Genomic DNA, 16,739 nt, shown 5'->3' with positions numbered 1-16,739 from the left:
ACTCTTTTCACATGACTGTTAACGTGGAGGAAGATCCAAGAGTTTGGGCTCGGAGAACGGTACAAGAACGATGCAAATGTTCGTCTAGTTTGCGGGAAAATGAACGGATTGGCATATCTTCCCATATTTGTTTGCAATTTTCTGTTCTGAAATTTTGATATTGACGAAACTTAATATTTGTAAATAGTGATATATAAAACCATTATTTCCCCTCGTTTTTTGCTTTTAACGTTTGCTGAAACTGGCATTATTTTCTTGTATTGGTGCTTGCTCCTGAGTCGAATACCCGAAACTTAAATTTTGCAGAGTTCAACATCAACCGAATTGTTTTCCAAGTTTGATTAAAATAACGTAAGCTGTTTAGGTCATTTTCTTTGCCTCTACTTAGATCAAGAAAGGTGAAAAAATAACCGTGACAAAATTTCCTATATGATATGTATTTCTGTAATAGAATTACTGGAACTTTTATCTCTTATCTCAAATACGATATCTAAAATATATAACTATTTATTTAATAATAATAATAATAATAATAATAATAATAATTATTATTATTATTATTATTATTATTATTATTATTATTATTATTATTATTATTATATTTCGATTTGCTTCAGTTGAAAATTAAAGAAAGCAATTTCAAAAGCTTTTTCGATTCATTCATTGTACTTGTATTATGTTCTAAAATACACTGGTGATGAAATTGTGACAAAATTTTCGGTGACGAAAATACCTATATGGTAATATTTTGGAGACAAAATTACCAGTGACCAACTTTCCGGTGACAAAATTACCGCCGCCCGTCGGACATAAGCTCACCGATAGCAAACATAAGCTCCCTTGAGGGACTTTTAATAAAATTCACCGAGTATTGAAATTTAGGCGTTGGCTACTTCTTAAGCGGAAAATGGAGCTAGTATCTTATATCACTTATCAGTAGAGATGCAAAAAAGCCGGCTTTTTTGAATCGATGGTTTTTTTCACATAAAAAGCCGGCTTTTTTGGGAAAAAAACGAGAATTTTGGAAATTTTGGCTTTTTTCAACTTCATGATTTTTCTATCTAAATAGCTTTCTTATAGTATATTCTATAGTTAGATAAGAATTCCATGACCTGAATGTGATATTTCGCTCTGAAATTCACCATCAAGATGGATGGAGCACATGTTTTACGAATTAAAGCTAACATGAAAAATGTAGTATTTGAGGGTAATTTTAGAGGCTATTTAACTTTATCTTAACTTTTGAGTTATCGACATCTTTTTTCTTCTTTAGTTTGTCATCCGTGTTTCATTTCTAAGAGCTTTTAGTACTCTAGCTTCTAGCGCAAAAGTTAAACTTGCCCGTTTTTCTATTTATCCGTCAAAGAGTACGTTTTTCAATATATCCGTCAAACCGTACTTCCACATTTCTGCTATACTGCAGCTGTGAAGTCATTTAGCAATAATTTTCCGGACACAACCTTGAATACCAATTTATACAAATAATCAGTAGCGGATTTAGAAAAGTACTTTAGGAGGGGTTTTTCTGATTGTTTCGTTTCCTAAAAACTCCTAATTTTATTTGGGAAGTGCTTGAAGTTTATGAGTACAGGCATAACTAATATTTCGTTTCGTTTATATGTTTAGCAATTATCTTCCGGATACAACTTTAAAAATCATTTTATACTGAGAATCAGTGGCGGATTTAGAAAAGTATTTTGGGAAGGGTTTCTTACTAATGTTTAGTTTTTTTAAACATTCGTAATTTTTATTTGACGGGAGCTTAAAGTTTATGAGTAAAGGCATAAATAATAGATATTTCGTTTGTTGCAGACATTCCGTAACTTTGGGGAACGGGCTTCAGTCCGAAAGACCGCCCACCTAACCTTCGCAAAACCGTCACTGCTGGTAATTAGTAATAATAACGATTTAAAAACAATAAAAAAGGAAGTCGCCCAACTCACAGTACACGCACTATTCCTACATTCACAGATGGAATGAAGAAAGCTTTGTCAGAATGGTCGAATGCTGGTTGAATCCCGGACTTCCCGATAGAAGCGCAAAAGCTAATCACTCAGTCATGTTTGTTGTGCAGTTGTATTTAGCTTAACTTAAATATATTCCGTAGTCTTTTTTTTTTTGGGGGGGGGGGGGAGAGTTCCGTAATGATATGTTGAATCCCTCTTGTTAAAAATTCAGAAAACTTGAGGATTGGGTAAACTGTGATGGTGGTTCTATAAAACTTAACTGTAGAATTTCAAGAATATACAGAACCAAAAGCTCTAGATGTGCAGCCTTTAAGTGTATCATATAAATCTAAGTATTTCTCTTATGTTTTATTTTAATTTTATTTTGTTTCAAAAAGATGGTATGGAATTTTTTGAAGTAAAAATACTAATATTATTTTGCTAGTTATTTGTGTATTCTTTAAAAAGAAGTGTTTACTTTTAGGGTTGGCTGGTTTACACCAACTTTTTTTTTTAATAACTGGTTTAAACCACAAAAATAAAAAGAATGAAAAATGCGAATCGTGTGAACTTCTTGGTAACGTTTCCAGATATCAAACCACCTGCAATAGTTTTATTTCCCTTTCACCTTTTAATCAAGGTGTCCCATGTTCAATTCTCGGTCGAACCACAAACCTTTTTTCATGCGTAACCCAAGCAGCGGTTCGGATGTCAGTTTAAGCGAAAGTCTTCTCCTTGATAACCTCGGTATTTCGTAAGGATGTTAAGCCTAAACATACGAAACGAAACCAAATTGTATATTTCTGCATGCCTGAATGAGTGTTGTTTTATAAAGAATCCAAGATTATTTAAATATATTGATAGAAATTGGCAAAATTTATCGATTGCCTACGTAGCTTCCAACATTGGCTTGGATTGGACTTTCAATAATATCTACATACTAAATTTGTAATTTAATACCTCAGTTTTAGCGTACTGATTATGATACGTTGACCTTTAAATTTTACATGCAAAGCAATAACAGGATTTTCCCGTTATTGTCTTACATTTCAAGTAATGACGGGATTTTCCCAATGGCTAGGGCGGGAGATTCTCAACTTAAGAAATTTACTGACCGCACTTCTTTAAGCTTATGGGAGTTCTTCCGGCATAACCCCGCTGTTGCATAATAACATCAAGGCGAAACAAACTTCTTTCTGTGAATATGTAATATAAATACATAAAACAAAAAATCTAAGTCAAAAAAGCCTGGTTTAAACCAAAAGAGCCTGGTTTAAACATCGTCCAAAAAACGGGTTTTTGGCATTTTCAAAAACAACCACGGTTCTTGCCAACTCTGCTTACTTTTGTATATAGGAGGTTAAAAAATTCTTATTATATACATTGGTTAATCCTGTGGAATTCATAATGTAAATATGTTGAAGAAAAATTGTTTGAAATATTTTTCCGAAATTCATAGTTTATTTTCGATGTTTTATATTATTATCAGCACTAATTAAATGATTTTTTGTGTTATAGAGAAGCGATACAAAGTCTGTTTTATCAATTTAAAGCAGTATTTTGAAAAAAGCCCAAAATTTCCCAAGCAAAAAAGCAAAGCAGAAAAAACCGAGTTTTTTTCCAAAAAAGCCGGTTTTTTTCCGAGCCCTTGCATCTCTACTTATCAGGCGTAAAAAAATTGGGGAGTTGCGTTGTATTAAACGTGGACAGACCTTGGAGAACTTGTAACAAAATACCCTGGATATTAAAATATAGACATTGACCACAATTACAAGTAGGCCTAATAATTCAGTAGAAAGCAGAGCTACTAATGTTGTATAGCAGTTATCAGATATCAGAATAAAATAGGGATGTTGCAAGTTTAATGTGTTTAGCATGGGCGACAGTAGGCGTAATTTTTGCCCTGGAACCAAATTTTTCTTATAGGTCGGACAATTAATCACTGCATTAAAATATTTTCATGATTAGGCATGCATACTTATATAATAGAATCTGGTTACTTAACGGGATTCATGATTTTGGTTTGTGATTTTTTCTAATACGAATTCATCATACTCAGATGTATTTAGGCCTTGCTTCATAGTGGTCGTCGTGTTTGCAGCCTAACACTCAAAGAAATCTCTTTCTTATTTACTAACACAAAGGTTTTTCTTTTGGTTAATAAGTCGTTGTTTTGTTCTTAATAAATAAAATAAGAAAGAGATTCATTTGATGAGCATTGGTCTGCAAGTATAATAACAGCCTTGAACTCTGCAACATTCTTAATATTTTATTCTGATGTCTGATAACTCCTATATGACGTTAGTTATATAGCCTACTTTCTATTGAGAAGGTAGGCCTACAAGTAGCCAAAGCCCAGATTTAAATATCTGGAGCATTTTATTACAAGTTCCTCAAAGTTAACTCACGTTTAACACATTAAACCCTGCAACATCCTTATTATTTTATTCTATCTGACAACTGATATAAAGCATTAGTAGCTCTATTTTCTACTGAATTAGGCCTACTACTAGTCAAAGTCTAGATTTTAATACCTCTTCATACCCATCATACGTTTTGCTAAAAAGGGGGAGAGCGGTAGTACAGTGGTAGATTTTTCACCTCTGGTGCTTGGGTCCCGGGTTCCATCCCAGCCCCCGCCAAGTAAACCTTGTGGTGGACAACTACCTTGTGCGTGGGTATCCTCGGGGTTCTCCCACTTTCTTCATTTCACCATTTCATTCGTTATGCATCCGTCTTCTTTAGCCTAACCGGCATAATCGTGGGACGTAAAACTTAAAAGATTTCATTTCATTTCTTTCTAAAGGAAAATGAAATATTTCTGAGTTGATTTCAGCCATAGTAAAAAAAAAAAAAAAAAAAAAAAACCCAATAAGAAGACACTCTTTCACAAAAATTTCGTTTACCAATATTTCTGTGCTGCAAAACTTCCTGCACCGAAAGTTTCAGCATAGAGGAGGGGGTTGGATTACTTTCTTCAGTAAAAGGAAGTAGTACTCTTTTGTTTGTCCAAATCCGTTTTCAATTTATTTTTTAAATATTCAAAATCTACTTCATATTAACATTCAAAATCTGGTTTTCATTTTTGTCATATTTTCTGTTTGCCACTTTTCAGTTGCTTTTTTAAAATATTTTATTTTTCAGGTTTATTTTCCTTTGCAATTAAATTAGTTAACCTATAAATGTATTTGGTTATCATTATTGTATTCTTTATTGCATGAATTATCTTATAATTATATTATTAGTAGTGAGCTTATATCCAGTGAGCTTATGTCCGCGACCCTTTGATATTCTTTCTTGTCTTGGTGAACCCGACCCGAAATTTCCTACCCGGACTTTACTTTGGGATTCATTTAAACATATCTTAATTAATCTAATTAGCTTTCTCGGTATTCCAAGTTCTGCAAGAACGTTGTATAATGTTTCTCTCCTAACCGTGTCGTACGCCTTTCTAAAATCAATAAATAGTTGATGTACCGGGGTATTGTATTCCCACTTTTTTTCGAGTATTTGGCGAATGGTAAATATTTGGTCGATAGTTGATCGATTTCGTCTAAATCCGCACTGATAATCTCCAATAATTTCATCTGCATATGGGGTCAGTCTTGCTAACAGAATATTTGAAAGGATTTTATAGGATGTTGATAGAAGAGAAATGCCTCGATAATTATTACAGTCAGTTTTGTCGCCTTTCTTGTGGATTGGAACAATGATTGATTCTTTCCACTCTTGTGGCAATTCTTCCTTGTTCCAGATAAGGAGAATGAGTTTGTGTATCTTGTTCCACAATTTTTCGCCTCCAGCTAAAATTAACTCAGCCGGAATTTCATCTACACCCGGAGATTTGTGTTTCTTTAATTTCTTTATAGCGGTTTCTACTTCTATTCGGTTGGGTTCTGGAATATACGGTTCTGCGGTGTGTATCTCCTTTTCTCCACGAACACTAGTTTTTGGTTGCGTGTTAAGCAAATCGTCAAAGAAATCTTTCCATCTATTTAAGATGCTATCCGTGTCAGTGAGAACTGTACCGTCAGATTTCTTTAATATATAAGCACGAGGTTGATAGCCTTTCTTAAATTCGTTGATTCCCTTATACATGTTCCGTATGTTTTTATTTTTACTATTATCTTCAAGTTCCTTAATTTTAGCTTTCAGAAAATCGCGTTTCTTTGTTTTAAAAGTTTTGGAAGTTTCCCGCCTGATATCTGCGAAATTTTGTGTAGTCATTTCATTCGGATTTTGTAACCAGCGTAATTTTGCCTGTTTTCTCTTCTCTGCTAGTTTTATGCATTCCTGGTCGAACCATGGTTTGTTCCTACGTATTTCCGCGTGTCCCAATTTTTCTTTTGCTGAAATTTTAATGCTGTCTCTAATTTCAATCCAGTTATCCTCAACACTAGTGCACTCCGAATCTTCTAAAGCCGAAAATCTATTCGAAACTTCAATCTGATATTCCTCTCTTACCTGGCTCTCTTCTAATTTCTTTAAATTGAATCTCTCCGTTTTCGGACAATGAATATTACCTTTATTCAACGATAACCTCTCTCGTATTATCGCTGCTACCAGGTAGTGGTCAGTGTCACAATCAGCCCCTCTAAATGACCGGACATCAATTATGCTAGATTGCCTTCTTCTATCTACTAAAACGTGATCAATTTGATTATGTGTTTTCCCGTCTGGTGATGTCCAAGTGTATTTATGAACGTCGCGATGTGGGAATTTTGTACTCTTCACGATTAGGTTTTTGGATGTTGCAAAGTTCACGAGTCTAACACCGTTGTCATTACTTTCCTTATGCAGACTTTCGTTCCCTATAATCGGTTTGAAAATATCCTCTCGTCCTACCTTCGCATTGAAATCCCCTAATAGAATTTTCATATGGTATCGCGGGAGTTGGTCAAATATCCGTTCCACTTCTTCGTAAAAACTGTCTTTCATATCGTCATCCTTATCTTCTGTTGGGGCATGTACATTTAAAACAATAATATCACACCACCGTCCCTTAAGAGTAATAAAAGAAAGTCTGTCAGTAACAAATTCAACCCGTTTAATTGCTGGTAATATACGTTTATGAACGAAAAACCCTGTTCCTAACTGGTGATTTTTATTTCCTTCCCCGTAAAAGAACGTAAAATTCCGGAATTCTCAGATCCATTTCCTTCCCACCTAACTTCCTGAACTCCTACTACGTCCATCCTGTATTTCTCTAACTCCCTCGTTACGGATTTTAACGCGCCTACCCTATAAAGACTCCTAATATTCCATGTTCCAAATCTCATGTCCATTTTCTTTTGCTGAGGTCGTGCCAAGTTATCAGTCCTTGTCCGAGGCTTTTGTGAATATTTCTGAACAGGTGCTTTTTTTACAGGATGAGGTTGTTAGCCCTACCCAAACCCCCAAGCTGGAGGACCACTCCTAGTCGGCTGTCCGCGACTGCTTATTCAGTATATTCGCAGCTAACCTCTATATCTAGAGGCCTTCTCCTCGATCCGCAACCTGAGGACGCGCCATGCCGTGGTGATAGGAACCCACGTTACACGGATATACACAAGTATATGAAATATAAATAATATTATACCGTAGATATAATGTATATCTACGTATATTACAATATATAAATTTCAATCACTTGAATGAGAATCATATTAACCCTTATTGTTTATTTAGTACATGAAAGAAACTGTGTGAGGGAGTTGATAGAGGTTGGCTGAGGGTGAGGAAGTCGAGTGAGGGTGAGGGAATCGATTGAGGGTGACGGTGACTGAGGGTGTGTGTGAGGGAGACGATTGAGGGTGAGGGTGACTGTGAGGGAGTCAACTGAGGGCGAGGGTGGCTGAGGGTGAGGGAGTCAATTGAGGGTGAGGGTGAGTGAGGGTTAGCAAAAATGCCCATCTCTGGTAGAAACCCTATCAATTCATATCCATTTAGACCAATTTTCATTTGGCTGATTATCCGGGACTCCCTACGTTTGTTTGGGGAATCCCTTGCGCGTGCATGATAGGATTGTGAAACATGCAAAATTCAATACAGCAGGTATGACTTCTTCAGTGATTTTTTTACCCGCCCTCTTTACGTTGGATAGTTTCCGAACTATTGGCGTCCGAAAGTAATTTTCCCACGCTTTCGGCATCTTGTAGATCCGAAACTATGTCCGATAGCCGAAAGTTCAAGAGAACTTTTTTCTTGTCTCAGTGGCAGGAATCACCTCACAAGAATTGTAACACTTATTTTGCAACACCCGATATATATATATATATATATATATATATATATATATATATATATATATATATATATATATATATATTAATTCCATCTCATTCTTCATTTAACAATTAATTCCATTTTGTTTCTATAAACTTATCAACAAAGAGGACTTATTCAAAACGCGATTAACGTATTTAATTATTCAGGTCCTAAGGCATATTCTTTAGTTCAATATTATGAGAACTCATTGACAAATGAACTTAATATATGTTGACATACTATATAACTTATTTCTTCCATTTGAGCGAAAGTACAATATTGATAAACAATATTTGTATCGATGCATAAATGTAAATTACATAGAATTCGGAAGTACGAATTACAAAGAAATTATAACAATACACAAAATGAAACAATATCATAAGAATTAATACAAGTAAAGAAATTATCATATTAAGAATCAGTAAAGTTTATGTGGGTTAGAATATAATATGTTTTATTTATTCGGGCATAATAACTTTTAGTAAGCAATATTCGTGTTAATACCACAACCTGCTGCAACTTAGTATCCATTATTTTTATTATCTGTATAGAATTCAAACAAAGTACGAATAACAAATGAAATAGGAACTGTATCCAAAGTGAAATAAAACAAAAATCAATTGAATATGTTTTGTCGGACGCCACAACGTTAGCTTAAGTTACATTGCCAAAGGGTTCGGTTAAGTTGCTCTGTACGCCACAATCTTGTATACAGTTCTGCCTATTATTTGCTTCCATGGTACCTTGATTTCTATTTTCAGACTTTCTGCCACCTATGGATCTATTGTTAAAATTAAACTTATTGTTCAGTTGATTCCTAAATGTATTTCGGTTATTATTCCTGTATTTCCTAAAATTAGATTCAGTTCTATTACCAGTAAAATTAGGTTCAGTTCTATTCTCGTTACAATGGAATGTATTATTATTTCTAGCATTAAGATCACCTTCTTCCCTGACATTAATGTTGCGAACAGATACATAACTAACTTGATTGCGATTAGTATTGGATTGATTCCGATTACTATTAGCCTGCAACATAGATTGACGTTCAAAATTTTGCACTATCATAATAAGGTGGTTGATATTAACGCATTGAGCAGAAATCAACATTTGTTGCAACTTTACATCGATAAAGAAGGTAACAAGATTCGAATTGATGCTATTACTCTTGATTCCTGTTGGTACGGATTAATTAACTTCAATTCATTATATACAGATATTACAAAATCAGTGGGACTCTTGTCTAATTCTGGGTTGTAATGTGTATTTCGAACTAAGGCATCTCTGTTAGCCAACATAAAATCATTTTCGAAATTAGAAAGTAAAGCATTTTTAAAATCTAAATAATTACGTAAATTGCTTCGGATTGCTTTGAACCATACGGAACACGGTGGTAATAAAACATGAGGCAAAATTTTCAACAATTTATATTTATCTACTCCCATTAAATCACACTCTTCCTCGAATTTTTCTAGGAAAGTGCTGACCGGTATGTCATCTGATCTTCCACTAAATTTTGTTAGGGATATGATTTCACTAAATCGAAAAGGACTATTTTTACCAGTATGCTTACGATGTTTGGAATTTACGTAGATGTTTTTCCGGCGGTGAGATGAGTGATTTCTTCTACCATCTCTCTCTAGACTAGCTTCACTATCGTCCTTTTCGGAATACCCTTCGGATGAATTACTGTCTTCCACCACTAATCTGAATACACATGGTATAGGTTCGACGTTGACATCCGGAACTCGATAACCATTTGCCGTACTAAATTTCTCTTTAATAGCATTTGTAATTCCCGTATCTGATCAGTATGTTCATTCACTACAGTTTCTACCACTTCCACCGAATTTTGCAAGTCAGTAAATCGATGTAAAATTTGTTCCATCTTATAATCTGTTTGTTCTAATTTGGAATGTATTTGTTTGTTTATTTGTTCCAATTTACTATCCATTTGATTAGTTATTTGCTCAAACTTTGAATCCATATGTTGCGCTAGTTGTTCCATTTTTTGTTGTGTCACATGTGCTATATGCTCCAGCTTGGTATCTATGTTTAGCTGTTGCTGAGATATTTGCTGGCTAAGCTGTCTTATAAGATCAGCCACGTTCGTTGAAGAGTTCAATACTTGTTAGCTCTACATCACCACCTTCTTCATTTATATTTTCATTTCCACAAACACTCATTTTTATGTTTTTATAAATTCTTTTCCCACTTCTGAGCAAAGTATACTTCGTGTTGAATATTATGCTGAGACTGCTTAACTAATCTCAAGGTCCTGGTCGGTAAACCACCATCTGAAATGTAACATTATATTTATGTTACATTCCAGCCCACAGTTCGTGTAATTTTTAGATATATCAACACGGTCAAAATACATTAAATAAGACAAGTCACCTTGTAACACTATTAGCTTTTATTCCTTTTCACTTAACTTCATTAATAATACTTTTCCTTTTTTCGATGGTTGTCATAGCAACGTTTTAAATAAACAATTGTCTGCTGTTATGGTAACGGAGAGTACCTATTATACACATAAAATCAACATACAGTGAAAGTCATAAGTATTCGTACACCGACTGCAAGCTATAATTAAATGCTTGTAGTTCCGACTTTGTTGGAGATAGAGCATTGAAACAAAAGGCATTGCATTTTCCATTAATTTCTTTATTATGTACAAAGCAAAAGTTCCGTGAATGCGAAAACATAGACAGATAATGGCAAAAGAAACCAAAATCAACATGGTTTTGATGTGTCAAAAATATTCGTACACTGAAATTAAAGGCAAAATCGTCCAGCTGTTCGAGTTGTTGCTCACGCCCTCAGACGGTTAGAACGCCGTCTGGTGGTTTGCAAAGCTAAACACAACCACAGACCAGCGAAACATCATTCAAGATCAAAGATTGATTCAAGACGAAAAACATAATGAGTCGAAAAGGGACAGAGACAACAGAAGCAGAAAGAAAAATAATTATAAGGCTTCATAACGACTGCAAATCCTTACGGGAGATATCAGGTATTATCGGAAGACCACGTTCGACCGTGCAGTCAATCATAGATCGATACTGCGAAACAAATACAGTCAAAAACATGCCGCGAAGTGGATGTCCATGGAAGATCACTGGACGATGTGAGCGTATACTACTGAATGAAAGTAAGAAGAACCCAAGAATCACTGGTCTGCATATGGTGGCAGAAGCAGCCAAATCAGGTATGTCAGTTTCAGAAAGCACTGTGCGTCGTGCTTTCAACAAACAAGGGTATAATGGGCGTGTTGCTCGGAAGGAATTTTTTGTTTCCGAAGTGAATAGGAAGAAGCGGCTCCATTTTGCAAAAGCTTACGTGAACAAAGATGTGGCTTTCTGAGACAAAGTGACATTCTCAGACGAGAGTATATTTAATGTTTTTGGTTCCGACGGTAGACAAATGGTGTGGTGGAAGCCAAATAAAGAGATGGACCCGAAAAATCTGCGGCCAACCGTCAACCATGGAGGTGGGGGAGTGCTAGTTTGGGGGTGCATGAGTGCTTCGGGAGTGGGAAAGCTGACAATTATCGACGGTACTATGGATCAGCATATGTACATTGACATCTTGAAGAAAAATCTACGTCCTAGTGCTGATCAGATGGGCCTGCAAGATAACTTTATGTTTCAACAGGACAATGATCCCAAACATACGGCACACAATACAAAGCTCTGGTCACTGTACAATGTGCCAAAGCATCTGGCCACTCCTCCTCAATCGCCTGACCTCAATCCAATTGAGCATTTATGGCATTTACTCGAAAAGAAACTCCGCAAGCGCAGCATTACAAGTAAACGTCCTTTGCAAACTGCACTCGAAGAGGAATGGGCTTCTATAACAGTCGAAGATACGCGACGTTTGGTGTAGTCGATGCCGAAGCGTCTTCTAGCTGTAATTAGGGCCAAAGGGAACCCAGCAAAGTATTGAGTCATGCGCAATAACTATCTTTCTGGACGTTTTGTAAGTGTACGAATAATTTTGACGCATCAAAATAATGTTTATTTTTGTTTCTTTTGCCTTTATTTGTCTATGTTTTCGCATTCACAGAACGTTTGTTTTGTACATAATAAAGAAATTAATGGAAAATGCAATGCATTTTGTTTCAATGCTCTATCTCCAACAAAGTCGGAGCTACGGGCATTTAGTCATAGCTTGCAGTCGGTGTACGAATACTTATGACTTTCACTGTATATCTTCAGCTAATAACGTTAAATTTTATTTCTTTATATTTAGAATCTATAACATTATATATATTCCTTTTTTCTTCTTTTTCTACACGACAGATTGTGCACTTTTATGCACCGTTGCCCAAAACTAAGGCCGTGTCCAAAAGATACAAGTGTGCATTCGAAGTACGCTTATTTCCGGAACTGACGTCACGTAGTGTGCGTCAAAAGGTCCAAGTTCACAAGTCTGCGAGTGCATAGTACGTAGTGTGCGAGGATGTACACTAGGTTAGCACACTTGCGTACTTAAGATGGGAGTTCTTCGTAATAGGAACAACAATAATGTCAAAGTGACTTAATAAAATTTTAAAAGACATATTTTTAATATTTTTGTTGAAGTGAATATATTTGTGGGGTGATCTGATAATAGTTTACTTGAGAAATATACAAATTAGTGATTTTATAAGTGGAATATAAAAATGTTACGTAAATAACAAACGTATTTACGTTGTGTTCTTTGAGTATGCAATGAAATTTGAAATTGTATAGGGAAAGCAACCAAATAGTTTCTATAATAATGCTATAAAGGCATTTGTGTTTAAATATTACATGGTTTATGTAGCTTAATTGAAATAGCTATACTATCGGTAATGGAGCTATTTGGACGTAAATGACAAGTTTTAATGGCATATGAATTAAAATGTTTAGCTCTATCATAGAATAATGAATACCTAGATTATCCATTTCTCTATACCTACACCAACAGCTGCAGCTGCAAATGTTAATTCTTAGGTAGATAGGCCTAATTTTCTAGTTTTGATTTTAAACAAAATCCTTTCAAAGCTACCGTATTTCCTTGCACTTAAGAGACTGTGTAATATAGCAATTACCATACATTTTGCATTTTTGACAGCTGTCCAAAAGTGAAATACGGATTAAAAATTTATTTCTCCACATTTATAAAAAATTTCACAAATTCCTCTTGGTAAGTCATTACCTTGGCCATTTCATTTCATTTTTATTTATTTATGTATTTATTCAGCGATTTGATCTTTCGGTTCCGGTTTTGAGAACTTGCCTGTTATCTCATATATATATAAATATAAGTTAGTAACTAGGTTGGTTCCTTTCTATACCAAAGTTTAATATTTAATTCACATATTATTGCCGAGCGAGCGAAGGCAGGTTAGAGGCACACAGGACACGTTCTTTTTAGTCTTGTTACGAATCGGTTCATTGAACGATTCACTAAATGAAATGGCCAAAGTAAAGACTTGCCTTCCTTTTAATTCATATAATCGCATTACAGTACCCATTATGAATTGATTGTGAACAAATAATTCCTTCCGTATAGTTGAACAATGAGAGCCACTACATTGCATACTGTATTTTTTCATAAAACCGTTCCTTAATTTTCATAAAATTCTTATTAGATTAATAATAGCTTTTTGTGATTATATTTGGACGAGAGGATTTGTTTCGTTACTGAGTAACCATTTTCGTAGTGGGAAGCATGTAGGAGAGACAGTAGGTATATTTCAAGAAAGATGTAGGGCGCCGAAAACATAGTGAAGTGCACGCAAAAGTTGAAGTGTATACAATGTACAGAACTCAATTTAAGCGGGCTTATAAGATAGTAAAATTTAAGCGGGCTTATAAGATAGTAATCTTTTTTTTTTTTTTTTTTTACATATTACTTTAATTAGGGTTATCCACCTTGAGTAGGCCTACACGTGATCCTTATAAATTGGTATTTCATAGTGATATAATAGCTTTTTCCTGTAAATTTAGGTCTTCATGCTGTTCAACTCTAGCACTTGTTTCCTTGTCATTCTTGTAAGTGTTAACTTTTGGTGTAGATTCAGAATATGGAGACACTATTTTGAAGATTTACGGGTAAAATCTATAGATTCACACATTAGCACAGTATGGTAGAAATAGTCTAATCAATATGTCTGTAACTGAAGCAATACAGTAGAACGACAACAATTATAGTGTCATTGTTGTACATAAAGAAATTATACTCAATATGAACTCTCTCCCAAAGTTGTTTTAAGCCACATTATTGTAAATAGCGCTCCCCTCGGTACCTTCGGTGTTCTAACGATCTTGCAAATTGCCTACTTTCACCTGCAATAAAATTCCTAAGCTACTTCGCAACAGTGTCATCAGCGTCCTAACCACCAATGCTACTTTTCTTCCGGGAGATTAATAAATATTCCCTCGCGCAAGCATGCCTAATAAAATAGAACATCGCCAATAGTTTAGTGGTTTGTATGTTGATAAATATTTGCAGATACGGCACAGCTAAAGCACTTGGCATACATGAAAGAAACTCTTTAAGTCATTTTATGGTTACCCTATATTGTCAATCTGTACGATATATCTATCTTTAATATAACTGGAAAGTCATTCATCTAAAAAAAAAAAAAAGCATAAGTTTTTTTTATTACTCGAAATTCTCCTTTCTTTTGTTATCAATGTTCCATATTCCACCACGATGAGGCGCTGTAAACAAGTGCGGATCAAAAGCTAATTTGACGAAGTGTACACTATCTAGTGTGCACTCCATTTGTAGACTTCGAGTGTGCATCCTCGAAGTGTGCACTATGCACTTTTGGACACGGCCTTAGATATAAAAATAGAAGAAATTCACAAAATAGATATACAATATCGTTGTAATATATCATATTGTGCAACAAACAAAATTTCTGAAAGTTAACGTGGAACATACTTTTTAAACCTTGGAAGAGGATGGGATAAGTTCAATATCTCGCTTTCGATTGATTCCAATTCAAGGTAATCCAAGGAGTGGAGATTAGGATTTTGTGAAACCTCATAATATATGCACCAAATTGCATCAATATATATTACGAAAATTATCGTGCAGCATATATATTTTTTAAATCGGGATTACCCACCCGACATTAGAAAGGAGGGGGTTAAATTCACCGTTTATTCTTAATTGAATAATCCAAAGCAATGAATTGTAGTAAAACGTAAAAGAGAAAAAAGCTGCATAATTTGCTATTGAAATCTACAAAATTTAACGTGAATTTTTTAAATGGGATTATTCCATCGCTCGATTCTTCATAAATTTTAATTCTATGCAGATCCCTGTAGTGGTTGGTGCGACAGAAACGTTTGAGATTATACGTCTAGTGGGGAACAACCCTCTCCAACTAAAATAATCAACAGACCGCTGTCATGTGTACGTCACAAACTTCGTGCATGTTCATAAAACAGATACGGAGGCAGATTGTTGAACAGTATCACGTGAAACTACACCACGGAGAACACACAAATGTGGCTTTTTTTTTTCCTGTAGAAATTCAGATTGGAGCATACTACACATCTAGCCGTGAAAAACAAACAGTGCACCTGGGCCAGGAGCGATGAATGAACGCCATTGGTTTTAAAATTTCATGTCAGTACAACACTGAAAACTGAGCCTGCGGCTACCTACCAGCAGCATGTTCCGATGAGCTCCTCAGCAACACCATGGAAGCGGACCCTTGGAAGTATTTTTGCAATTCCAGACGAATTTCGTGCACATCATGCCACTTTTGTTCGCAGGACAGCGCAATCGGTAAGGTGAAAAAGTTGGACTCACGTGGCTACATGGCCTGACACCTGCCAATAAGTATCGCCGTTTAAATGTATGCAAGTTTTTAGCATTAAATTGTCACTTCTAATGAAAAATGAACCTGCTACGATAATCATAAATAGTTGGGACAGTGGTTGGACTCTTATCAACTTCCAGCCCGGTTCCTGAAACTACTCTCCCCAGAGAAGTACCATAGTGCTAATCCCACCATGTCCTTCTTAGTTGAGGGGTAACCATTACTGTAGACCGTTACAATACTGAACCCTACGAAATGTATCCAAGCACCCAATGTTCAACAGATATGCTGACGTTTTATTCCTCGAAAGAGCACGTCAAGATGTCCAATTGTCCAAAAAGACGGTGCAATCAATTTATGTTGCAGTATGAAACTCTTCATCTCCTACCATATTCTCCTGACGTCTATCTCACTGACTACCATCTCTTTCACTTCTTGACGGGGGGAAAATGTTCCTGATCCTCAGGCATCCCATATCCCCTCTGTTTGAAAGTAACACAAGTCAATTACACATTTTAATCGCATCAACCCAATATGTACACCCATGTCCAAAATGAGTGTCCCATATCTATAACTGTCTTGTTGTAAGAATATAATTTAATAATGATTTTGCAGGGTGCTTTTAATACTGATACTATGTGTATAATCGGAAAATGTATATTTGTGGTCAATTTTCTAGGAAAACAATTATAAGTACGAAAATTAGAAAGAGTAAAACAAAATATTGCTAA

General features: G+C 35.2%; 2 protein-coding genes across 3 annotated transcripts in view; one reads left to right on the top strand and one right to left on the bottom strand.

Moving 5' to 3' along the window:
- Window positions 1–16,739, bottom strand: part of LOC145688366 (uncharacterized) — a 335,311-nt gene that overhangs the window by 229,741 nt on the left and 88,831 nt on the right. The window lies entirely within an intron of this gene.
- On the top strand, window positions 11,121–11,561 carry LOC145687398 (uncharacterized). Its single transcript, XM_081760855.1, has one exon. The coding sequence runs from the start codon at window positions 11,121–11,123 to the stop codon at window positions 11,559–11,561; it is 441 nt and encodes a 146-aa protein (XP_081616981.1).

Source organism: Thermobia domestica, chromosome 6, assembly GCF_964235325.1.
Source record: "Thermobia domestica chromosome 6, izTheDome1.hap1.1, whole genome shotgun sequence".
Taxonomy (NCBI): Eukaryota; Metazoa; Arthropoda; class Insecta; order Zygentoma; family Lepismatidae; genus Thermobia; species Thermobia domestica.
Note: the sequence above shows the minus strand (reverse complement) of the source record. Positions and strands in the feature narration are given on the sequence as shown.

Excerpts from the sequence above, each read along its gene's own strand:
- LOC145687398 (XM_081760855.1), top strand. The coding sequence starts at position 11,121 with ATGAGTCGAAAAGGGACAGAGACAACAGAAGCAGAAAGAAAAATAATT.